At 44.7% G+C, this 26,595-nt stretch overlaps 1 protein-coding gene across 3 annotated transcripts in view; it reads right to left on the bottom strand.

Moving 5' to 3' along the window:
* Window positions 1–26,595, bottom strand: part of kcnip3a (Kv channel interacting protein 3a, calsenilin) — a 41,872-nt gene that overhangs the window by 2,597 nt on the left and 12,680 nt on the right. Inside the window, exons 2-7 of one of the 3 annotated variants that reach the window (XM_035536381.1) lie at window positions 25,327–25,495; window positions 5,051–5,053; window positions 4,243–4,367; window positions 3,563–3,632; window positions 3,354–3,424; window positions 2,786–2,893 (exon numbers count right to left, since the gene is read on the bottom strand). In XM_035536381.1, coding sequence (XP_035392274.1) covers window positions 2,786–2,893; window positions 3,354–3,424; window positions 3,563–3,632; window positions 4,243–4,367; window positions 5,051–5,053; window positions 25,327–25,495 — 546 coding nt within the window. Of the gene's footprint in view, window positions 1–2,785; window positions 2,894–3,353; window positions 3,425–3,562; window positions 3,633–4,242; window positions 4,368–5,050; window positions 5,054–5,440; window positions 6,622–9,967; window positions 11,488–25,326; window positions 25,496–26,595 lie in introns of those variants that run through there. The other 2 variants (XM_035536383.1, XM_035536382.1) reach the window with 2 other exon arrangements.

Raw genomic sequence — 26,595 nt, 5'->3', positions numbered from 1 at the left:
ATCTTTTATTCACGTAAGTATATGGTCCCTTTGCTATTGCACTCCCAATAGTGTTCAGCTGTATCCGGTTTGTTGTAATTATTATTATGTAATTATTAAGAACTCTGTGTCTAGAACTCTTCTGGTGTCCATCTGTTCAATTTGAATTGATTGGACATAGTTTGCAAAGTCACACATCTGGGTCTATAAGGACCCACAATTGACATTTGATCCAAGTGCAGTATTAACACTATAGATCACAACATTTGACTAGATAGACTCAAAAAATGTTGCTGGGATTTGGGGAACAGCCCCTCCTGGTTTAAATCTTATCTAGCCAGTCACTACCAGTTTGTTAACATAAATGGAGACTTCTCAGCATACAAGGTTAGCTATGGTGTCCCACAAGGATCTGTCCTAGGGCCTTTGCTATTTTCTTTATATATGCTACCTCTAGGCAACATTATACGTAAACACTGTGCTAGTTTCCACTGCTACGCTAATGATACTCAGCTATACATTTCAGCCAAACCAGAGGACATATCAGTTTAGTATTACTGAAGAATACATAAAGGACATTAGACATTGGATGTTGAGGAACTTTCTCTTACTTAATCCTGACAAAACAGAGGTGCTTCTATTAGGCCCAGAGACAGCTAGGTCCTCACTCTCTAATTACTCAATGAACCACAATGGTCTCTCAATCACATCTTCTCTAATAGTTAAAGATATTGGAGTGATTATGGATCTCAGTTTCTTGTTCAAAGCTCATGTAAATAATATTTCTAGGACCACCTTTCTCCACCTTAAAAACATTTCAAAGATTAGGCACATGCTCGTCTCACGTAATACAGAAAAACTAGTCCATGCATTTATCACTTCCAGATTGGACTACTGTAATGCCTTACTATCTGGCTGTACCATTAAAACTAAGAATAATGCCTAAAAAAGCTTCAACTAGTTCAAAATGCAGCAGCCAGAGTTCTTTTTAGAACTAGAAATTTTGATCACATAACTCCTATCTTAGCTACTTTACATTGGCTCCCAGTAACATTTCGTATTGGTTAAATAATACTTCTAATGACCTACAAAGCACTGAATGGTCTTGCCCAACAGTACCTTAGTGAACTCCTAGTGCATTACAACTCACCACATCTACTTAGATCAAAAGGTACAGGCTCTTGACTAGTACCAAGAATAAGAAAATCTACCGCAGGGGGCTGATCATTTTCCTATAAAGCTCCCACATTATGGAATAACCTTCCTATAAATGTGCAAGACTCAGACACAGTCTCAATATTTCAGGCTAGGCTGAAAACCTCTCTGTGCAGTCAGGCATGTTATTAATTCCTTCCCATTTTAGGTAATGGTGTAGATCTGGGGGTCCGTGGGCATTGAGAGTTCTGGTAAACTGGGATGTTATGATGCTGTCACTTCTCTTTTTTCAGAGTGCTGATGTTCCAGGGTGCCCTCATGCCTGTGGTTTCTTTCTGGCTCTTTCCTTTTAGCTGTGTTGCCATAGCCAGATTTGCTGGAGTCCATCTTTGCAGATTATAGTTCCCTAATTTACACACCCGCTACCTGGACATGCCTAATAATCTATTCTCTCTTTCTGATGAGGTTCACCTACCGCTGATGTCAAGATATTACTGAGCCTCAACCCGTCTCAGCTGCCATGGCTACTCCCACCAGCCCCTGACGCCCCCCTGCTGTAGCCCACCACACCTCCAACCCAGCCAACTACTTCTCCATTGCCCTCGATGGACTTTCTCCGGGATGGGTTTCGGCTACATGCACACCATCAGGACCAGACTAGGACTTCTAGAAAACTGAACTAGACATTGCTTATTTTTTTCACTTTATTATTGTTTATTTAATTCCCTCTTGAAATTGTTACTATTATGGTGGCCGTTATTTGAGGTTTCTTCCTCGTGCTCTAAGGAGTTTTTCCTTGCCACTGTTACCCTTGGCTTGCTTACTGGGGGCTTGAACTTAGACATTTGTAAAGCTTCTTTGTGGCAACAATCTCTTGTATAAAGCGCTTTATAAATACATTTGATTTGATTTGATTTTACGCTACATTGTCTGAACAAATACCAGGCAATGAAGTCCAAGGAACTGTCTGTATAAGCCTGTGATCAAACTGTGGGACAAGACATAGATCAGGGCAAGCATATAATTGTACGTAAGTCATTCTGGATAAGAGCAGGTACCCAATGCACAAAATATAAGTGTAAGGAATATAAAACCTTATCTAAGGTTTTGAGTGTTCCCAGGACTAGAGTGGCCTCAGTGCTTTTGAAATGGAAGAAGCTGGCACAACATTGAACCTTCCTGGCATTGGCTGTCCAGCAAAACTGGGCATTCATGTAGGAAGGGCTTTGGTCAGAGCGGTAAGAAAGAACCCAACAGTCACTCTAAAATAGCTCCAAATGTCCTGCGCAAGGATGGGAGAGCCTATTGGAAAGATGACCATCTGCAGCACTCCATAAATCAGGCTTCTGAGGCAGAGTGGCTGGACAGAAGCCACTAGCATATGACCGGCGCTTTGGAGTATGATAAACGGCATGTAGTGGACACTGGAAACATGGAAAAATATTCTCCAGTCTGACGAGTCAAAAACTGAACTCTACAAACATTAGAGTTCATCATTATGGATGATCAAGTGTACAAAGATGGTTAAAATGGCAATTATTCCCACAATACAAGACATTTCCACAAGACAATAAAGTGGGCAACAAGTAAAGGGGTCTGAATATTTTCTGAATCCACTGTACACAGAAAAGAAAACTTAACTAGGACGTACCTCTTTGGTGATATATCCATCTTTGTTGATGTCATAAAGGTTGAAGGCCCAGTTCAGTTTTTCTGTGACAGAACCTCTCAGGAGTACAGAAAGACCAATCACAAAGTCCTGTCATTAAAAACAAAATCTATCAGACCAATCACAAAGTCCTGTCATTAAAAACAAAATTTATCAGACCAATCACAAAGTCCTGTCATTAAAAACAAAATCTATCAGACCAATCACAAGGTCCTGTCATTAAAAACAAAATCTATCAGACCAATCACAAAGTCCTGCCATTAAAAACAAAATCTATCAGACCAATCACAAAGTCCTGTCATTAAAAACAAAATTTATCAGACCAATCACAAAGTCCTGTCATTAAAACAAATCTATCAGACCAATCACAAATTCTGCCATAATACAAAACATCAGACAACTCAGTCCTGTTACATTAAAAAAAACACAGGACCAACCAGTCCTGACACTGAAAGAAACTTCATCAGACCAATCACATAGAAAACTGTTCTGTCACACTAACCACAAGTTAACTGTGTGAGTGTAACTCAGACAAGATTTGGCCGTTCACCTCAAAGCGAATGGAACCGTTCCTGTCCAGATCAAATGCATTGAACAGGAAGTGAGCATATGTAGTAGCATCTGCGAACAGACAGAAAGTGCAGGGCGGTGAAGTCTGGCGTTCATACAAAATTAAATCCACCTTCTACTTTTGATAATAGCGGCTCAATCGACCGATTGTACAAATAGGCAAAGACGATGAAATGGGGTCTTCATTACCTCCCTGGGGGAAAAACTGAGAGTAGATTGTCTTGAACGTTTCCTCATCCACCAGCCCACTCGGGCATTCCTGAAATGGAAGGAGGAAGAGGGACTCATTAAAGATCTAATTAAACCTACAGCTGGGCTGCTACTGCCCTACATTTCCACCAGAACTCGCGTTTCAACGGCACTCGTCACGTCACACGGCCGGCTGTGTCACCGTAACCCCTGCTGAGCACAAAGGTGATAAGTACTGATCCCCAGCCTCAAACCTTCACGTCTCTCTTGAGGGTCGTTCCTGGCTTAAAGTCTAGATACTAGGTCCTGCAAGGTGCCGTAAGTGTACACGTAAATACAAATAACTGCGTTAAAACATTCATCACCCTGCTTCCATTCAAATACCATGCAGATCACCCAGCATAAACTCCTGTATTTGCATTAATATCTGCATGGAATTGATTCCACTCTTCCAGGGTTCATTCATAATGTGTAGAAGCACTATTGGTGATATTTGGATGGCAGCGTTTTTGCAACTCGCCTCCTTGCCCCCGAGAGCATGCACCAGCCTGCCCCCTCCCACCCCATCCTGATTGGTGTGTTCCTGAGAGCAATGACTGCCCTCCCACCCCATCCTGATTGGTGTGTTCTTGAGAGCAATGACTGCCCTCCCACCCCATGCTGATTGGTGTCTTCCTCACATTCTTGAAGCCCCTGTAGAGAGACTGCAGCTCCTTCCGGGTGAACTTGGTCTGAGACTGCAGCTGCTCGAGTCCCTCAGGCTGGTGCCGGACGCTGGACAGCTCCAGGTCACTGTCACTGCTGTCTACGGGGGAAAGAGACACGGAGGCACGGAAGACGGAAGACGGAGGGTGGGGTGGGAGAAAGAGAGAGAGAGAGAGAGAGGGAGAGGGAGGGAGAGGGAGGGATGATAGGGTAGGGAAACAGAGGAGGCAAACAGGTGGGACACAGGGTGAAAGGACGGAATGCATAGGCAGAGTCACAGGAGAAGGAGGAGACGAGAGGGGAGCAAGATTGAGAAAGAGTTAGCAAAACAGCAGAAGGAGAGAGAGAGAGAGAGAGAGAGAGAGAGAGAGAGAGAGAACAAGAGAAAGAGGAAGATGGGAATCCGAAAAGGGAAACACCTTCTTGTTCCATGTGAAGGGTTACTGAATGCGAATGGGAAAATGGGAAATGGGAAATGGGAACACAGAGCCATATTCCCTAATGGACTATCATGACTAGAGCTAGAGCCCGGAATTACTGGCTCATGCAGCAAGAAGAGACTAACAGCTCTCATCCAGTAATAACACCTGATCCTGCACCTTAACCTGCTCTGTGGCAACCATTCACACAGAGACAGAAAGCACTGGGGTGGAGGAGAGCCAGCAGACAAGGACGAGGAGGAGGAGGAGGATGAGGAAGGAGAAATACTGCACAGCACCGAGGGGAAGGAACAACTGGGAAGGAAGAAACCACCGGGCTGGTTTTCACTGTGCTCACACTCACCGTCTTTAGAGGCACACATGAAACACACACACACACACACACACACACCCAAAAGTGAGGGATAGATATGGATGATAGAGAAAAGAGAAAGACAAAGGAGGGAAGAGAGAAACAAGTCAAGTTAAGCAAAAACAAAAAACTAAAACAAAATCAACAGCAACAATGTAAACACAGTGTCACCGTAGAGGTGCACAGCAAATGTGCAAAAAAGTTCCAATGATGTTTTTCTGTTTGTTTTTGCATATTTATTGGAACAGGTACACATGCAAATTCAAGTCCAAGGAGTACACAAAATCTACTGTAAACTGGAAAGCAATCTATAAGCTCCTCAAGGTTTTTTTTTTCACCCCACACTCTCTCTCTCTCTCTCTCGCTCTCTCTCTCTCTCACCTGTCTCAGTGATGTCTATAAGTCCAAGTAAGTGCATAAGTTTGAGGAACATGAAAACCAGGCAGACGATGCCCACTGTCTGCAAGCCCTCTGTCTCCCACCTCACACCCATCCTCCCCCCCCGATCCCTTCTTTTGTAATTTCTCCTTCGGCGTCTGGCTCTATAAGAGCTCCTGCGCTTCACCTTCTCGTCTCGCTGAGACTACGCTCCAAGAACAGGAGCACGAGCCAACCAAGAGCCGAACTCCGTCAGCTCCGTCGGAAACTATCGACGGCAGCTGCTCACCACGCTGGCCCTCCGGAAGATGGACGACAGTCACGTAAATGCTTTTCTATCGCTTCCATGAGGTCCGCCTGTTGACGGTTAGTCACGTAAACACTCTTCCTCCGCTCCCATGCGGAATTCCTTTGGGAAAACCAAAGCATGCAGGGTTCATGGTGCACCCCAAATCCACCCCTTAGAGGACAAAAACGTCAACAACAGTAAAACACTCCAGAAACGATGACCACCCTTTTCCTGAGGCTCGTGTCCAGCCACGAAGGGGAAAGCGAGGGATGAGTCTTTTCTCCTCCCTTCTCTGCCTTTCTTTCCCTCTCCACTCCTCTTTTCTTTCTGTGATCTAATTAACCTTTCACTCCATCAGCATTCCGGAGAACCCTCCGAGGGAATTCCGGCCCTTCCAGCATTCCCGTAAAGTGCCATTTTTTTGTGACAGCCACCCAGGGGATGCGTTTGTCCTAATTACACACCAAATCAAGGAAAATCAATCTGTCATGTACATCAACTATGACTTTAGACAAGAGAAACGCAGCTTAAAAGGCATGTGTGAGCGGCAACGATGCTGAACTTTGTCGGGGGGTTGAAGAGACCACATGACTGTCACCACCGTCATGTCTCAGGCATGTCAGTCACACCATATCTGCATCTGGGCTTATGTGTTGCGGTGGGATCAAACTCGCTTGGTGGTACAGAGGACTACAAAAAATGAAAACAACTTTCCGAGTAACCACAGAGTGACTACATCTGCCTCTCTACATTATGATCCAGTTGCTTTAATTTTCCTTAATAAGTTTAATTTCAGTCAAATTTACAGATATAGAAATGATACCAAATAGACAGACACGTAAAGAGTTTTTAATTTGACAAGTCAAAGAACGTGCCTCATTTGTCCTGTGTTTAGTGACCTGTCAGAACAGGGGTACTCGGCAAAAGGTTCTCAGCAAAACGTTTGCATCCCCACCTTAGAGAAATGTGCCGCCCTCTAGTGAACGACTGAGAGAGCTACAGTGAATTCAACAGCACTTTAGACGTGAAAGAAAAAAGTTATGAATAATGACATAAGCTCCATGACATAAATAGCCTATGGAAACTCCAGTCTCCTCTCAGGTCCTGCGCACACTGACCTCTGTCCAATACACCCGGAGTCCCAACAAAACAAAACTCTACACCAGCCTGGAGAGCTTCTGCACTAAAGATAGCACCATGGCAACCTGATATGTTTTGTAGCATCAGTCAAATGTGTGTGCTTCTTCTAGAGTTCTTCATAACCTCCAGCATACTCACATAGTGTATATTTATACAGTCAGGAAATTATCGTAAATCTGATCTAAAAGACAAGTAGAATTCAGTCTGATCACCAGACAGCGGAACACAGTGTGCAGTAAGCACTGCAGTGGTATGCAGAGTATTTACATTATATATCATTGGGGTCTTTTTGTTTTTTCAAGCAGCCAAATGCTAACATGAACAGAGTTAGCTAGCTAAATCACAGAGGATCTGTACGATGACTACAAATGACCCAATATATCTGCAGCACTGTGCTGCTACACAGGTGTTGATGCAGGGCTAATCTGAACCAGACACAATGATGAACGGTTAATCTGAACCAGACACGAAGATGAACAGTTAATCTGAACCAGACACAATGATGAAAGGTTAATCTGAACCAGACACGACGACGAACAGTTCATCTGAACCAGACACGACGATGAACAGTTAATCTGAACCAGACACAATGATGAAACGTTAATCTGAACCAGACACGACGATGAACAGTTCATCTGAACCAGACACAATGATGAAACGTTAATCTGAACCAGACACGACGATGAACAGTTCATCTGAACCAGACACGACGATGAACAGTTCATCTGAACCAGACACGACGATGAACAGTTAATCTGAACCAGACACAATGATGAAAGGTTAATCTGAACCAGACACGATGATGAACAGTTCATCTGAACCAGACACGACGATGAACAGTTCATCTGAACCAGACACGACGATGAACAGTTAATCTGAACCAGACACAATGATGAAAGGTTAATCTGAACCAGATACAATGATGAACAGTTCATCTGAATCACACACGACAACGATGCTTCAGTGGACACACAGTCGGCATGGTGCTAAGAAATGAATAATTAACATCCTTATAATTGTTTGTTTATTTAGTTTTGTATTAGTATAATGTTAAATTCAAAGCAATTTTACAGCCACCATTAGTATATACATACGAACAGAAAACAAACAGATCCAAACTGTGGTTGGATTAATGCAGAGTGTTACAGAAAATTCAAAAACAAACATGCCAGTAACCTCATCGCAGGATGTAATATTGTTAAAATCCCACTTGCTTTTTAAAAAAATTGCCTACAGGTGTGTCAAGCACACAGGTTTTGGAAAAAAGCACAAAACTGATTAGAACGCACTGAACTGGGGACAGTTTATTTTCCTCCACGACTGGCGTCGCTGTGGCAACCCGTTTCTTCCACCTCTAGCCCACAGAGGTGGGCCTGGTATTTTCACAGCTACATCGATCGCCTCGGAAAGCTGGAGTTTCCTAGCCTTTCTACGGCGTGCTTGAAACTGGAGGGCCTGTGCATGAAATGCAATAACCCCAGCAGCCTTTAGCGTCGCGAGGAGGGGCAGGCAGCTGACGACCCGCAGCGCGTGACGAGGGGGCTCGAGGCTGCCATGAGAGATGGCCACCGAGAAGGGATCGATACTTTTGTGGGATGGGTAACTGTGATAGCGGGGCATGTATATCCACTAAGGGACAGGCCTGTAGGAAATACCAAAGGCAGCAGTAGTGTCAGGGTGTGGTTATGGGAGAGAAACGTGTGTGTGTGTGTGTGTGTGTGTGTAGAGGGTATTTTGAGGGAAGTAACAGCGTCTTTCAGAGCTCAACACTAAGGAGAGAAAACCTCATATTTAGTTGGCAGTAAAACAAACCCACTCACTGCTACATGCATAATGAATGAAGTGTAATGCTAGACTGAGTTTTGGCTCAGAGAGTGAGAAATAAAGTAGAAATAGTGAGAAATATAGAGAACAAGAGAGAGACATCAAGACACACAGCGAGAACGAGAGAGAGACCGTCAAGATACAGAGAGAGAGAACGAGAGAGAGAGAGACATCAAGACAGAGAGAGAACGAGAGAGAGAGACGTCAAGACACAGAGAGAGAGAATGAGAGAGAATGTGCCTTCAACTGAAATATTTGGGGGGATTCAACTGTTCAAGTGTGGTAATTTATGCACCATTTTTTCAAAGACGTTTGAATTGTTTAGCTCACAGAACAAACAATACTTTCCTGGATATGTCATACAGCACAAAGACACACCAATAAAAATACACAATAAACCACCTGATACTCACAGCACAAACCCAAGTACAAAGAACAGCACATTCTCACTTTCAGTGTTGTACTGGTTTTGGCCTGGAATCTCTCTGTTTCATACACACACACACACACACACACACACACACACACACACACACACACACACACACACACACACACAGACACACACGCATTTAGCACCAACACACCCCACCCAGGGGTCACACATTAACACACCTCCAGCTCACAGCATTCAAGTTATCCATGCATATTTCTTGACATATATCCACCTATATTTGCATGGAATAGAAAATATATAGCTTCTGAATGAATATTAAGAACGTATTCTCCTTAATGAATATATCACGAATGTGTTCAAACCTGTGGAAAAAGAGACATTAATTCATGACGCACTCTGAAATCCTTGATGCTCATTGGTCAACTGGATCCCAGTTCTAGAAGGACTGTCAGTGGAGATCAACCAATAGCAGCATTGAGTCCTTCTCTACTGACTGTTGGTATGTTTACATGACGTTTATTACAAGAACAACAAAAAACAATTCAACTGACTTTTGAACGATCTGAAGACAGCAGCCAGAAACAAGTAAAAATGTCTCTGAAGTTCTATCAATACACTAGAGGCAAAACTATTATTGTTATTATTATTCCCATCATTATTTTCACGTTATACAACAAGCGTAGCTGTGCGGTTAAGATTTTAGCTTCGGCTTCTGTCTGTCAACTGTTTAAACTGCCGCAAATTCCATGTGCGCATCTGCGATGCATGACATAAACCCGAGCACGTCGCCCATCGTCTGCGGCAACGGCAGCGCAGGCTGAGTGTTGTCAGCATGCCCGAGGAAGCGCGGTGCAGGGGGCTGGTCGTAGGGGGGGCTTACCTTCCAAAGACATCGGTTCCAGAATGCCGAACTGCTTGAGAACGGCCACAAACAGAATGACGACCACTACTATGGCGAACAGTTCCATTCCCTGTATACTCATGTTGCTAAGGGCTTAGAGAAAGTGCACAAGGCCACAAGTACGCAAGGGCCCCCTACTGAGGGGGACCTCTTTTGGCTCGGAAGGAAGGAGGTGTGCTAGCACCCGCCGGCACGCGCCATAGCGGCACGTAGAAGGAGCAGCTTGTCCCGCTCCCGCTTGTCTAGGAGGAAAAAACGGAGAGTGGGAGATGTTTACGGAGCTGCCCGGCAGGCCCAACACGCTTCGGGGAGCAGGAGAAAACACGGAGCCCTGTCCAGTCTCATTTATTTTGTTGAGGAGCTGAGAAGCCAGTCTTTCCATGTTAGGTCATCCCTCCCAAGAGCTCCGGCAGATAAATAAAGGCTCCGATTGGCGGCTCTTACACAGTCCAGACGTGTAAAAGCCATCATGGGCTGGAATTGTTATTTGCAAGTGTCAACAACAGGGCTCTTTTTTAAACTGCGCCGCAGGACACGGTGCGAACGGCCGCGCCGGTTCGCGCCGCACCCACCGGCCGCCCCGTCTCCACGGCGCTGAGAACTTTCGCCAGCTCAAACGGAGAAAGCAGGAGCAGAAGAGAGAGAGAAGAGGGAGACCTCACTGGTGCTGGCTAGTCTCTCTGCACGTAATCCGGCCAAGACAGCAGCGACGGTTACATGCAATCACGTTTCATGTGAGAACAACCATTACTTCATACGGTAATCTGCAGAACGCAGCCAGATGAATAATTTAGGAAAATCACTTACGGCTTCCTCAAATGAGATATAAATCGTTTAGGATTGGACAGGTTTATTTCCTCAGTAAGAGCAGAACGCACGCGCCATCTGAGTTACGGGCAGGTCGCGTCAGCCAGCAGCTTTGCGGGCTGACCGTGCCAAAGAGTCCCTGTCACGGTCCGCCACGCCGGCTTAAGACGATGTCCCGACCGTTCCACGAGCCTGTATTTTCCCGACCGGGCGGCCGAACCCGAGCCGAAGTCACGGAACCGTACGGGACCTTCGCGTCAGTCGTCCGTGCCCGGGCTGCAGGGAGGACGCACACGCCTGCATTTCGTGCAGGATGGCAGGAGTTTGGGGCGACGAGACGAGGCGTTCGCCTTCGTCAGGGGCCCGGGGCGGACGCTCACGACGCAGACGCGCTCTGCTCTGGAGTTATTCACAGCCCAGCTCTAAGTCTCCATCCGGGACCCTGGGGAGGCTGGCCAGAACGTCCTGGGAGGGTGCAGAGCTTTGGAAGGAGGCATGAAGGGATGAGGGAGGGATGAATGTGACAGTTTCTCCACCTCCTCCGGGCTCTCCCGTCGGTCAGCCCCGCTCCTCTTTTCTTGCATTTCCACCCTGTCAGCAGTGTGGGGGCTTCTGTCACTCTCCTCACTCTATCGCTCCTCCATCTCTCATTTCGACCTGTACTGTGCTCCCCCCCCCACCCCAGACACACGCACACCCACCTCCTCGTTAGTTGTTCATGGCTGCGCTCTCATTCCTCCTCCAGGAGAGCTGGAGGTAGTGCTTCTCCTCATCCCTCCGTCCATCTTGCTTCCCTCCTCTTCTCCTCCGACATTCTGTCCAGTCCATCTTTTCTTTTTCTCCATATCCCTCACTTTCCCTCCGTCTGTCATCCCAAGATCAAGCTGCCTTTCACTCGTTCACAGAACCTGTCACAAACATCAGGCCCCTGTAGTCCATCTCTGTCCTTCTCTCTCTCTCTCTCTCTCTCTCTCTCTCTCTCTCTCTCTCTCTCTCTCTCTCTCTCTCTCTCTCTCTCTCTCTCTCCCTCTCTCTCTCTCTCTCTCTCTCTCTGGCTCTTGCTCTCTCATAGACTCTCTGTTTGGGTACCTGGAGAAAAGTCACATTTTTAAAGAGTGAAAAAGAGAGCGAGACAGAGAGAGAGAGAGAGAGAAAGAGAGAGAGGGAGAGAGAGAGAGAGAGCGAGAGAGAGAGAGAGAGAGAGAGAGAGAGAGCGAGAGAGAGGGATCAGATTCCAGGGACATCCTCCCCTTCCCTCCCTCCTTCTTCTGTTCTCTCCAGCCTCTATCCATCTACCCACACCCCTCTTCCAGACTGTTTCTCTCTCTCTCACATATACATATACGTACACACACACACACACACACACACACACACACACACACAGTGCAGAGACTCAAATAACCCTGCATGGACAGGGCCTCTGGAAAACAACCTGAGAACGATCCCACTAAAACAGCTGCTCCTGCTCATCTGACCTGCTGCTGTACAACAGACCACATAACAGAGTCTAATTCAAAACACAGCTGTACTGAGAGAAGAGGACAGGAGAGGAGAAAAAAGGAGGAGAGTGTGTAGGAAAGAGGAGAGGGGGAGAGTGGGTAGGAGAGGAGAGGAGAGGAGAGGAGAAGAGAGGAGAAAGGAGAAGAGAGAAGAGGAGGGGAGGGGAGAGGAGAGAGGGGGAGGAGAGAGAGGAGAGGAGAGAAGAGGAGAGGGGAGGAGAGGGGAGGAGAGGAGGAGAGGGGAGAGGAGAGGAGAGGAGAAGAGAGGAGAGGAGAGAAGAGGAGAGGGGAGGAGAGGAGGAGAGGGGAGAGGAGAGGAGAGGAGAGGAGAGGAGAAGAGAGGAGAGGAGAAGGGGAGAGGGAGGAGACGAGGAGAGGAGAGGAGAGGAGAGGAGAGGAGGGAGAGGAGGGAGAGAAGAGGGGAGGGAGGAGAGGAGAGGAGAAGGGAGGGGAGGGAGAGGGAGAGAGAGGGGGGGAGGGAGGAGGAGAGGAGAGAGGAGAAGAGAGGAAGAGAGAGAAGGAGGGGAGGAGGGGAGGAGAGGAGGAGGGAGAGAGGAGAGGAGGAGAGGAGGGAGAGAAGGAGAGAAGAGGGGAGGAGAGAGGAGGAGAGGGGGAGGAGAGGGAGGAGAGCCCTTGACTGTGGGTGCTATAATATTTGAGACAGATAAAAAGGTCAATGGAACCATAATGGCAGTCCAGCGAACACAAGGTGAAATCAAACGCAGTCTCATCTACTAACCCCCACCCACCCCCCACACCACCCCATTTAAGAGAACAAACGACTCCACACATCAGGCTCTCATACCCAGAGCATTCGGACCACCTATCGATCTCCCGCGATACTGAAATTAATTATCAAAGTGACACGCATTAGAGAAAAGGCTCGTGTAGCAGGACACGGGCGACCCTGGGTCAGTCGCCGTGGTAGCGGGCCGTTCCGTGCCAGGCCGCCCGCCCCGATGCCTGCATCGGCACTGGTATTGAACGGGTAGGGAGATCCTGCTTTTACAAGTGGTATCAGGAGAGAGGCTGGCAGGGGTGAGGCTGAGTGGTGCGAACCGCTTCCAGCAAGACCATTAGAGCATCGGCAGCTCTTAACAGGGCGGAAGAGAGGAACGACTGCTGACTCATCACCCCCCCACCTTTATAACTCCACCATGGACACACCGGGGACTTGCTTATAATCATATCACAATCCAGGAGGCCTAAAACAACTAAGACCGCCTCCCTTTTCAGGCTCCGCCCATCCAGGAAAGATCGCATAATTGTTTATCTTGCTGACATAGGTGGAGGGTCTACAGCTTGATCCGCTACCTCTAGCCGGGCACTTGGAGTTTGGCTTGACTGAGCCCCACTGACGTTGCTGTAGACAGCTTGGAAATACTGTTCAACAGAGGCCCTTCAGGGAAGGCCAACACTACTGTGTTATAAACATACACGTGTTACCATTTCACAGAAATATATGACAGTACAACAGCTTCAAAACATGAATCTGGATGTTTGTCGCCAGATAAACAGTGAACAGCAAAAAAAAAAAAAAAAAATCCATTCGCCTCATCTTTAAATTAAACCTTTTTACAGAATTACTGAATTTGTGTTCCATTTTTTGATATATGATGACACACAAATGGAATATGGATTTGTTCCATACAGACCACACCGCATTATGGGTAGGTTCATTGCCCTCGAATCACCCGTCGCCTCACAGAGAGGCAGATGTGGTAACAGAGCGGCGATTAAGATGGCGTCGAGTATGTCCCTGAAACTCAGAGGGCAGTGCCCAATCAGCAGAGGGGGGCGATCGGCTCATGGGGCTGCCTGCTAATGACCGTGTCTGATCGAGTACTTAACCATTAAAACAACTCGGAAATGCAAGCAGTGTGCACTCACACCCAGTCTGTCCCTAATGAGAGAAGAGCTGGCAGAAGAGAGAACATCATCCCGTGTATTATACGGAAATCCTGTCTGTATAACCCTGACACTATTACACTCTTTATAAGGAAAAACAGTTTAGAGTAAATAGTTTAGATTTTATTTTATTTTATTCATATAAAACTCATAGACATGTATCGTGTTATATTAATTTATTCGCGTGTTTTGACTGGGTAAAGCCAAGCTTCAGGAAGTATGCTACCTGTGAGTCGGTAAACACAGGTGGTTGATAGCTGAGTGATGATCTGATAAAGGGGTTATATCTGTGAACTTACTCTGTGTTTCCCATGTTAATTACTGATGTCTAGTTTTTCTTTAACCACACTCGTCTCTGACACTAGCCCAGCCTTCCCAATCATGCTCTCCTTACAGGGTCAGATGGAGGCCCCTAGTGGACAGTAATGACCATTGATCCAAAAATTTTTATCTTCCCGCAGCTTGGAAATGAGGAAATCGATCAAATCCTATACAGAAGGATTAATGCTGAAGTTTTACTTTTGCACTCTTAAAATGATGTCAGCAACCTTCCTGTGAGGCAGTGAGACCTGACTGAAGAGCACACGGTAGGGCTTGTGTGATGCTGTATGTGTATCCAGATGTTACACTACCCACCAGCTGCAAGCATGTGAGACGTTCTGAAAACTGAAACAGGATACAAAGGTGTTGTCAAAAATTGCTGTGATTCTTAGGGTCATGTTTTGGTGTTACTCAATAGCACCTCAAAGAGTGTTCAGAAGGTTGCCAGTTCAAGCCACTGTTGGGTCCCTGAGAAAGACCCTTAACCCTCAATTGCTCAAATTTTACCCAATCATAATTGGAAGCTGGTTTGGATATAAGTGTCAGCTAACTGCCATGTACCATGGACTGTATCTAAAGATGGCCTGAAGTGATGCCTGATGGGATATCTATACAGCCTCTAACATATCCCCTCCTGCTCTTGGAAGTAGAAAGTGACCCTACCATTCCTTCAGGAAAACACAATGCTTTTCAACAGCTTCTGATAGTCCCTTATAGTCTACGTTTGGTGGGTCATTTAACAAAGCTAAACACAACCAAACCACTATAGTTACGGAGGGGCAGAGACAGGAAGCGCAGTGCTACGCTTACAGGACTGTGACCACTACCACAAAGGGGGATGGGAGAAGGTTTGTTACACCGTGAAACTTTGGAGAGGTTTCTACAGATTTCCTCGGCATGTTTCTAGAGCTGGAAGAGCAGAAGAACTTTTGATACACTGACAACCTCAACCTTTGACCTCCATGAATAAGATGTCATTCAGAATAACTTCAGAATAAGAATTTACTATTTAACTAAATTAGAAATTAGAAGTAAATGTGCAAAAACTCAGTATATCCAACTATCTCAGATGGCACTAGGAAAGATAACAGCTGGCAGAAGAATCATACCATTTTGTTTCTGTGTCTTTCTACAGGTTAACGTAACACAGGAAATGTCTGGCCTTGCTGATGTTCTTAAAGTGATAAAATGCTGATTTAGCAACTGATTTCATGTGACTGAGTCTATTAGTACATCATGGTCATGAGCTGGAGCTTTACATTTTAGGTTTTTCAAGACTAGTCCTTTTTTTTGCCTTTATTCAGTTTCAGGAGGTTTTGGCCCATCCACTTAGTGATGTGCTTAAGGCACCTCCAAAGAGAGTCAAGGAGACTGTGGCTGTCTAAGTTTTGTCTGCATAGCTGTGGTAAGGCAACCCAAAATCTTGTATGATTTGGCCAAGGGGAAGCACCTATAAGTTAAATAAGAGTGACCTGAGAATCAAACCCTGGGGGACGCCACCAGATACCGACTCTTTCACAAATATTTTCTATTTTGACAAATAAATTCCAGCCTTGCACTGAACCATTTAAGAACTGTTCCTGAGAGTCCAACCCACTTTTCAAGTCTGTCTATAGGAATGTTTTGGTCTATGGTATCAAAAAGCTGCACTGAGATCAAGCAGTATCTGTATTTAAACAAATGTCATTTACCTTAAGTAGAGCGGTCTCAGTACTAAGAGTAGGCTGAAATCCTGGCTGACATTTGTCCAGCTATTTGAGAATAGAAAATCAGTAAGTGGCTTGAAAACTATTTTCCCAGTGAACTGTAGATTTGAAATGGGTCTGTAAGTACTTCCAGATTTGTTTTCCTTTCAGTGTTAATTGCACTGTCTTTGCGAGGATCTAAACTGAGGCTTTGCGGTGGTTCCTATCTGTTCTGCAAATGATCTTGCTTTGTGCTGCGTTCTTTGAGCAGCAGTGTTAGCTTTAGCATTAGCATCGGCAGTAGATGAGCGGTTTGTGGAAGCTGTGGGGTGGAGGACAAGACAACAGAGCTGTACGTAGCTGCTCACCTGTCATCTGTACGTAGCGGCTCACCTGTCATCTGTACGTAGCGGCTCACCTGTCATCTGTACGTAGCTGCTCACCTGTCATCTGTACGTAGCGGCTCACCTGTCATCTGTACATAGCTGCTCTGTTCAGGCCACCAGCATGCCTTCTCTGATACACCTTGTGTAGTACAGGACTGACAGCTCTTAAACACAGATAACAAGCTCCAAAAACTGTTGTTCTGAAACGGCAGGTTTACTTACGGTATCATACGTTTATATGTTGTTCTGGAACGGCAGGTTTACTTACGGTATCATACGTTTATATGTTGTTCTGGAACGGCAGGTTTACTTACGGTATCATACGTTTATATGTTGTTCTGGAACGGCAGGTTTACTTACGGTATCATACGTTTATATGTTGTTCTGGAACGGCAGGTTTACTTACGGTTTCATACGTTTATATGTTGTTCTGGAACGGCAGGTTTACTTACGGTATCATACGTTTATATGTTGTTCTGGAACGGCAGGTTTACTTACGGTATCATACGTTTATATGTTGTTCTGAAACGGCAGGTTTACTTACGGTATCATACGTTTATATGTTGTTCTGAAACGGCAGGTTTACTTACGGTTTCATACGTTTATATGTTGTTCTGGAACGGCAGGTTTACTTACGGTATCATACGTTTATATGTTGTTCTGAAACGGCAGGTTTACTTACGGTTTCATACGTTTATATGTTGTTCTGGAACGGCAGGTTTACTTACGGTATCATACGTTTATATGTTGTTCTGGAACGGCAGGTTTACTTACGGTATCATACGTTTATATGTTGTTCTGAAACGGCAGGTTTACTTACGGTATCATACGTTTATATGTTGTTCTGGAACGGCAGGTTTACTTACGGTATCATACGTTTATATGTTGTTCTGATACGGCAGGTTTACTTACGGTATCATACGTTAATATGTTGTTCTGGAACGGCAGGTTTACTTACGGTATCATACGTTTATATGTTGTTCTGGAACGGCAGGTTTACTTACGGTATCATACGTTTTATATGTTGTTCTGGAACGGCAGGTTTACTTACGGTATCATACGTTTATATGTTGTTCTGGAACGGCAGGTTTACTTACGGTATCATACGTTTATATGTTGTTCTGGAACGGCAGGTTTACTTACGGTATCATACGTTTATATGTTGTTCTGGAACGGCAGGTTTACTTACGGTATCATACGTTTATATGTTGTTCTGGAATGGCAGGTTTATTTATGTTATCATACGTTTATATGTTGTTCTTGAATGGCAGGTTTATTTACAGTAGCATACACTGATATGCTGATATGCTAGAACGGCAGATTTATGCTGTTTATGCCTTACGATTGCAGCGGAAGCTAGTCATCTAACACTACCTCTTCTGCTTGTTTAAAAGAGGAAGCTCCAGAGTAAGAACACACAGACACACACACTCACAGTTTTGCACTTAAACAGAGTGGTGTGTCTTCTGTTTATCAGTATACATATGCTGCATTCGAACACTGACAACGTCCTCAAGCCAAACAATAGCAGCAGAATGTGGGAGGATGGAGAGGGTATCAACAAATCAACTGGGTATCAACAAATAAACAAACGTACGGTGTCTGACACTCAAGCCAAGGTGAGATTCACTTTTCATTCAGGATGCAGAGGAGCCCCACCACACACACCCCCCCACACACACACAGACACACACACACACACACACACACACACACACACACACACACACACAGAGACTGTTCTGGCACACACAGAGATCTACTCAATCAAAGTAGCAACACCCGATCAGACGCACTTCAGCACCTGTCAGAAAGAACGTACAACACAGTCAACCCTCACATTCACGGGATTAATGACACAGGACCCCCACATAAGTGGAAAAAACACGACTCTCTCTAGGTCCCCCCAAACCCCGCAAACCCCAAAACCGTAACTCTTAATAACTGCCACAGTGGCTTCACCAAACAGTCTGCACTGACCTCTTTCACAAAATGTACCTTTATAATACATTTGTGATAAATATATATTTATGGTAGTAAATGATAAAATAGATTAACAATACAGTTTTTGTGTATGACTTAAACTTTTTAAAATTTAGTTAGTTCGTTTTTCTTAGTTTTTTTTTTTTTTTACATTCTCTAGTCCACACGTAGTAAGCTGCAAAACACCCCCCAAACTTCCCATTTAATTATCAATGGAAATCTTGACATGAATAATCAATTTGTGAAAGTTAAACCTGTGAAAATTGAAGTTTGGCTGTATGTTATATTTGTAGAGACTAACAACCAGATATCACCTTCTTACTGTAATATAGCTATACAAACATCTCAGAGCCTACCGTATATTACATATATAACAAAAACAAGACAGTCTCTTCATGCTGTAATATATAGCTATACCAACACGTTTCATATCCAACCTTCATACACTCTCTCCTCAGAACACTCATCTCAGTGTGTGTGTGTGTGTGTGTGTGTGTGTGTGTGTGTGTGTGTGTGTGTGCGCGTGCGTGTGCACGCGGTGAGTGCTGCATTACCTGAGAGCTGGTACCTTGCTGTGTTCTGCTGACACTCAGACAGGAAGTTGGGACGGGAGAACCGACGTCGTGCCTCTAGAGACAGAGTAGCCGTCACGTTCCCCATTGACACCTGCCGAAGTACGAGCACGCCACGTACAGCAAGCTGAACCCAACCCTCAACAGACAGACCTCAGCGAGCTATCAGGCGTGCAGCTAAACACTGTTCATGAACAGGTAATCACAAGCCTTGGAACAGCCCCTCTGCTCAGGGCAATATTGTTATAAATTGGCAAATAAAACCTGCTGTGTGTCTATAGTGGGGGGTGGTCTTACGAAAAGGCCACACTGATTAAATAGTCTGTTTGGTGACTGCAGGCAGGGCATAACCACAAATTCCACAATGCTTGTTTGTGTGTGTGTGTGTGTGTGTGTGTGTGTGTGTGTGTGTGTGTGTGTGTGTGTGTGTGTGTGTGTGTGCGTGTATGTCCACCAGTATGTGTATGTTTAAGAGACAGAGACATCAAAGGTTGTGTCTAGTCCTAACCTTTCACTTTAAAAAGAACACACGCTGTATATCTTCCCAAACTATTCTATTTGAAGTATTGTTGTCATACACTATTAAAAATCTCTTTGAGCCTACTTGTTATGAAAAATGTTAAGGAAAGTTATGAAGTTATGAAGTATGTTAAGAAAAACCTTTTTGGAATTCGTCCAGCTGACACCATTCTAGAGTAAATGATGGAAGGTTGTAATGGCAATTTTATTTTAGTATGTTGAAGCAGTAAAAAAATCTAATATACATATTAGATACACACCGAGATACACATTATTCTGTATAAAGGCAGTTTTATACAAAGGTTCCATTCATTGCAGTTGCCATAATATCTTTCATAGGTGTAAATGAGTTAACTGGCAGTTATGCATTTTACTGTGCTAGAATCTCCAGAAAGATTTTAAGGTTACGAGGGACCAGTTCTGCAGGTTCTACACATGCGCAACACGCCATATTGTCCACAAGGGAGCACACTCGAGACCTATTGAGAAGTCAGACTTACAGCCTCACTGTACAACAATCATCCACAATAAGGAAAACTGGTGAAATATGAGATGGCAGTTGTTTCTGATTATTTACCAAACAAATAGTTTTTATATTTTAACATGAATAGTTGAATATATATGACCTGTTTTTATTATGTAAATGTTTGGCCACATAAGTGTTAAATATCCTTAACAGAGCTTAGTAGTTGAGAGCACACGGAATGTTCACAGAAAGGACATGGAATCATACCACGCGTGATTCCTCGGACACACCTGACAGTTTTGTTTCACTGGCTGTTTGCTTTGTACTGTGAGAAGACCCTACCTTCATCTGTCTTCTCTTTCTATAGCCAGATGTGAAATGTCACAGACCACCATCCACCTCACCCCCCAAACAAACACCACCTCAACCCCCAACACCACTAACACTGCCTCACTACACCACTGACTCCACCTCACTCCCAAACACCAGCGATGGCCACCACCTGCTCTACTGCATGCCATTATGTGAAGCCTCTGCACTCCTATATAAAGTTATGTCTTCATGAGTATGTTCTGAATCTGGTTCTTACCATAACCATGGACCCCAGACCTCTTTCGGTCCTGCTGTTCCAATTACTCTCTAAGTGTATCATAAGCTCTCTATTCTTTGAAATTATTTACATCATGGAAACTGATAAACTGATATTAAGAGCATTGTTTCTCACACCTACTGATATTACCGGTTTAGCTCTAAACAAGGGTTTGTCTAATAAACTCAGTCCTGCTTTCCCTGAGCAAGGTCTGAGGGAAGACAGAATGGGATCAGAGATGACACAGCTGGGTGCACCGGTGTGTGTGTGTGTGTGTGTGTGTGTGTGTGGTGTGTGTGTGTGTGTGTGTGTGTGTGCGTAAAGGACTTGGTCTCAGACTTGGAGGACAATGTGTCTGGTTTTTAAAAAAATCAGAGACTTGTTAAAACTGTAGTCTGATTAGACAAAACAAATTATTTTTACACAGTCAGATTTGACCTTCAGGGAGCCCAGGAATTCATGGGACCCCCCTGCCCCCAACATTCATACATTTGTGTGAGGATAACAGCATGATACATTACAACAGAATGTGCAAACATAGTCTTACACTGCATGAGCAACAGAAGGACACACAGAATGGATCATCAGCAGTTTACTGAAACAACACCAGAGGACAGTTGGTCTCTCAGACAGAGTAATCGCACTGAGCCTCCTTCCTGATCCTTTTCACCCCAATCCAAACCTTACAAGTCATGATCTCTTCTCATCCGCCAATCGGCAGAAGCCAAAACATTACGACCGCTAGCCTTTCGCCTAGAAATGCACTGGGTTAACAAATGTTTGAAGCTTCTAAGAAAGAGAGAAGATGAGGAGAGTGTGATCTGAGTGGACGGGAGATGACTGGGCGTGAGTGCGGCACAGTAGTATGTGATGGTACCTTGAACAAGGGCGCCGGTGACGAAGCCAAAGAAACACCGCAGGATATTCCTCAACTCATGCCTGCATCGGCACGCCAGCTCCATGCTGCCACCGCCCTGCCGGGCCAGATCCCTGCCGGCCGAGGAACTCCCGCTGGACCTGGGGGCTCGCCTCTGACTCCCCACCTGCGGCACCCCTGTCTGTGGGGGTTAAAACTGCAACCTCGTTTCCTCGGTTAGGCTGGGACGCCTCTGCATGAGGAACGCCAGCGGGTGGCAGCTTTGCGCTCTCACCACTGTGCTGTAGCGTCGCTGCATGTCACGATCTAGGCTTCCTTGCTGGTGAGTCACGCGTTGTCTACAGGTATTGTGACCGAGTTTGTCCCGTGAGAGTCAAACACACTCCTACCGGGACACATAGGCTGAGGGAGTCCTTAAAGAGGAAAGCATATCAAAAAAGTGCCAGGACACCCCAGACCAGCCATTGCACACACCACCTATTAACACAGAGCACTTACGGTGTCTCCTTGATAAAGAACCAAATATAGCTATAATACACCGCACTAGGAGACCTGAGCTATGGGTATGAGAGAGGGAGCGAGAGAGAGAGAGAGAGAGAGAGAGAGAGAGAGAGAGAGAGAGAGAGAGAGAGAGAGAGAGAGAGAGACTGGCTGTTACCTGGAATGGTTCTGTATAAAAACCCACAGTTCTGCCTTTGTTCTGTTTACACACCTGCCTTTCTTTCATTTCCCCTATCATTCTCAATCCTTGTTATAACTGGTGTCTCCTCACCTCCTTCTCAGGTCCATGTCCTTTACACAGCCAAATGTCTGAAACAACAGCCCCTTTGTATAAGGCCCCATTTATGAGAGGAACGTTTCGTTTCCATCTAGAAGCTGAACCACTGATAACTGATCATGTAATAAAAGTGTGGTCCGGTGTTTCCATGTTACTAGTGTTGTTCAGTCCTACAATGCGTGGAGGTGTGTTTACTAAGCAACACAGTGAAGCATTCTGGGGAAATTATAAAAGGTAGATTCACGTGTTTTTTTACATGGGTATTTTTGCAGCATGATTCCCCCAACCTTCATCATTTATATTTATTATTATATTTAGTCATATTGATTTCTGCTAACCTATAGATGGAGCCATTGACCTCGTCTGACAAAAAGGAGTGAAAACCCGTTAGGTCTCCATATAGCCACTAGATGGCACTAGCAGGTATGCGCATTGAAAAGTATAGCAGATTAACAAAAAAGAATTAAGATTAAAAACAGAAAAAGGGGATATGGCACTTATGGGGTGGTTACAAAATTGGGTCAGAAACACCATTTAAAACGTCCTGACAGTCATCTAGAGTACACTCTACTCATGCCTCTGGTGCTGACAGATGCAGAAGAAAAATGCAACATAGCTGCAGGGAGCTTTTGAATTAATGAGACCCACCATACAACAGGAAAACATCCATAATAAACAGCTGCCTCTGACAGAAAGCCTTTCATTTTTAGCACATCTTCAACCCTTTCTTGGACTCCCAGTAAACACATTTCGAGCTGAACATGCAGAAGAGTCCCAAGTTCGTGGCGAACAGATGGCAACAGCTAACAAACGCTAATGGGCTTCTCCGAATGGAAACCACCCAGGTGGAATAGCAAAGAAGAACCTGAATATTGACTTCAAACATGACCCCTTTCCTATTTGGTGTTACCGTAATTGTGTTCCACCCCGACACCGATGACAAAAATAATGCAAAACAATCCTGATTCCTCCTCTTAATTTGTGTTCATTTGAATGTTTTCGAAAGAATTCATAAATCAAAAAGCTGTTACAGATCATATGTGTATGTGTGTGTATATGTTTGTGAATATGTGCATGGGTGTGCGCGTATATATGTGTGTGTGTGTGTGTGTGTGTGTGTGTGTGTGTGTGTGTGTGTGTGTGTCCATGTGCACATATACGTGTGTGTGTTCATTATGAGCTCTGAGTGAGTGCAATCTGAGCTGCTTTTTCAGAACTCCAAGTGTGTGTCATTTTTATACAGGTGGGCCAAGGACATTCATCACACAAATACTAAAAGGTCTGCTTTTAGCCATGATCCCAGATCTGACCTTAGCCCTGATCCCAGATCTGATCTTAGCCATGATCCCAGATCTGACCTTAGGTACACTATGGCAATTCCTTTCCAGTCCCTACTGCATGAACGCCTGAGAGACAAGACACTAATCTATCTAAATCACATGACCTCCAGAGCCAACCCCCCCCCCCCACCACCACCAATATCGCTGAACTGCTAAGATCAGGTAAATCGATAATGTCAGCCACAGGTCACATGCACAGGGGCTAAAAAGGTTGTGAACATATACTTGTAATCTCATTAGTGCAGTCAGAAGACTTTGTGGAAGAGAGATGTCAATTCTCCCCACATTTATTTGTGAAGAGTGTAAGGTTGTTGTTTTTTTTATTAACTGCTTGTTCAGCTGGAGGACATAAAGACAAGGCACAATGTGGTTTATGTAAGGAAGTGCGGCTCATGAGATCCACATTAAGACATTATGGCACAAATTCCATGCAAATTGCAACTAAAAATGTACTTTACAAATTTAGAACTAAAGCTGCAAGGTCCTGTGACAGAATAGACAGGAACGATGATTAATTTCAGTAAAGAGCTAATCCTGATGAGCAGTGTCTGTGCAAAAAAAACAAAAACGCAGCAAACCATTTGAAGCTATTTAAACTTGCACAATGACTAAAGGTTCACAGTATCAGGTTCTGTTATCGTCGTGAATTTCAGAACACTGAAATTCAAGCCCACCCCAGTCCAATCTACAAAGCCTTCCAAGCCAAACCCACAGACATTCAAGGATGTTCGCATCCTATCAGAAGTCACTGATGATTCAGGAGACTAAAGGCTGAAGCAGCATAACTCCTCGGTCAGAACCTGAGCCCTCAATGACGACCTTGCGTTGCCCCGATTTGAATCTTTGTTCTGACCACAGTCTGAGCAGAAATCCTTGACAAGCCCTCCGAAACCTCAAGGTTTTGCGCATAATCTTTCAGTGTTACTCGGCTAATTAATTCAAAAATGATGATGAAGAAGAAGAAGAAGCCCGCACTGCTCCATTAACCTCCCTGACTGCTGGCCTCTTCGACCAGCTAAAAAAAACAACCCAACAACATCAAAAATCCGACCCTGCAAAGGCAATCCAGCTGGAGGAGATTTGGTAACAGGGTTACAGTACCAACTACAGTATCCCTGGATGAACTCAAATGCTCATGGACAACTATAAAAATCACTAACCAATACCAAGGGTTGCAAAAAAAAAAACCCAAACTGATTAAATTAGTTTGGTATTTCTGCTTCTATATATTTTGGCTATTCTTGGATAAAATATCAATATGTGATGTTGACATCTAACAGTAAGGTATTCAATCTCATTCCTCCTATTTAAAGTTATTTTTTTTGTAACCTGATTCTGAAGCACCATCATCAACTTTGTATGCATTCATATTTATTAACCTGAAACAGCGCTACTGCCTCAAGTAGCGAGCTTTTGTTGTTGCTGTTCTTGTTTGTTCTTGTTTCATTAGCGGATGCCAAATGTCCCTAAACATAATGGCTACGGTTTAACCAACTCTGCCCTCAGTTCGGGAATTTAGCACAACTGCCTACCACCTCCTCCCGCAACCCAGGAAGCGTCGGCTGCCCTGTGGGCGTCCCCGTGCGGTTCTGGTGCCCCCCTCACCCTGCTCCTTGGGGCCGGTGCTGGCAATGATCCACCGCACCAGGCAACACCTCATCAGAGCTTTCCGGGTGAAACGGGGCTTCTGCCATTTCCCACAATCCTTCTTCCTTCCAGGCCCCACCTCCACACCATTGGCACCGCCCACACCGTCTGCCACCTTGCTGTCCTTCTGTAAGAGGGAGAAAGGAAGAGAACAGCATGGGAGAGTTGTGTGAGTGTCAGTTGAGAACAAAGGAAATCAACGCAAAGGTTTGTTTTGGTGACTCTGAAAGCACAAAAGCTACAGTACCAAGTGTATAGTTGGTGAAGAAGGGTCTGAAATATGTTGATCTTTATAGATCTCAAACAAGGAAGAGAAAGTAGCATAGCAAGCGAATGAAGATTATTGATAATAATCAGTCATGTTGCCTCATCTTGTAATATTGTAGATCATCTCTTTCGATACTGTAATATTGCCATAGCCTTCAGGGAGAGGTTTTCCATAAATGCCACAAAAATAATTATATTTGGTAATAAAACTCTAATATGACAAAGTGCTATGCTGTATAGAGGAAATGGTTTCATCTTGCTGATTTCGGCAGGAAGCTTGTCACCTTATATTAACGGAATGTGGACGAATGTCTTCTGCGTCGGGATAGAAATCTAAAATTAGCCAGCAAATATGTAAAAAAGAAAGGAACCCTCAAAGACGGCAGTATTTTCACAGCCAGCCACTCGCCACCACCAGGGTGGCAGGCAGCAGGGCAGGAAGCAGCAGTGGCATCACTGTGATGATTGTCCATTACACAATGCGAAGGTAATTATGCCCATTTTCACACTAATAATATCGTTTGACTAGCTCATGCCAGTTGGGAAGGCTACATCTCAACTTCACCAGGTGCCTGAATGGCCAGTAAAAAGCAGCCTTGAGGAAGGGAGGGTGGATGTCAGCAGGGTGTGTAAAACATTGGGAAGTGCTGGATTTCAGATGGATGTGTCAGATTTAGAAAGGTGCTGGATTTCAGCTGGATGTGTCAGATTTAGAAAAGTGCTGGATTTCAGCTGGATGTGTCAGATTTAGAAAAGTGCTGGATTTCAGATGGATGTGTCAGATTTAGAAAATTGCTGGATTTCAGTTGGATGTGTCAGATTTAGGAAAGTGCTGGATTTCAGCTAAATGTGTCGGATTTAGGAAAGTACTGGATTTCAACTGGATGTGTCAAACTAAGGAAAGTGCTGGATTTTAGCTGGATGTGTCAGATTTAGAAAAGTGCTGGATTTCAGATGGAT

The sequence above is a fragment of the Electrophorus electricus genome, chromosome 18, assembly GCF_013358815.1.
Source record: "Electrophorus electricus isolate fEleEle1 chromosome 18, fEleEle1.pri, whole genome shotgun sequence".
Classification (NCBI taxonomy): domain Eukaryota; kingdom Metazoa; phylum Chordata; class Actinopteri; order Gymnotiformes; family Gymnotidae; genus Electrophorus; species Electrophorus electricus.
Note: the sequence above shows the minus strand (reverse complement) of the source record. Positions and strands in the feature narration are given on the sequence as shown.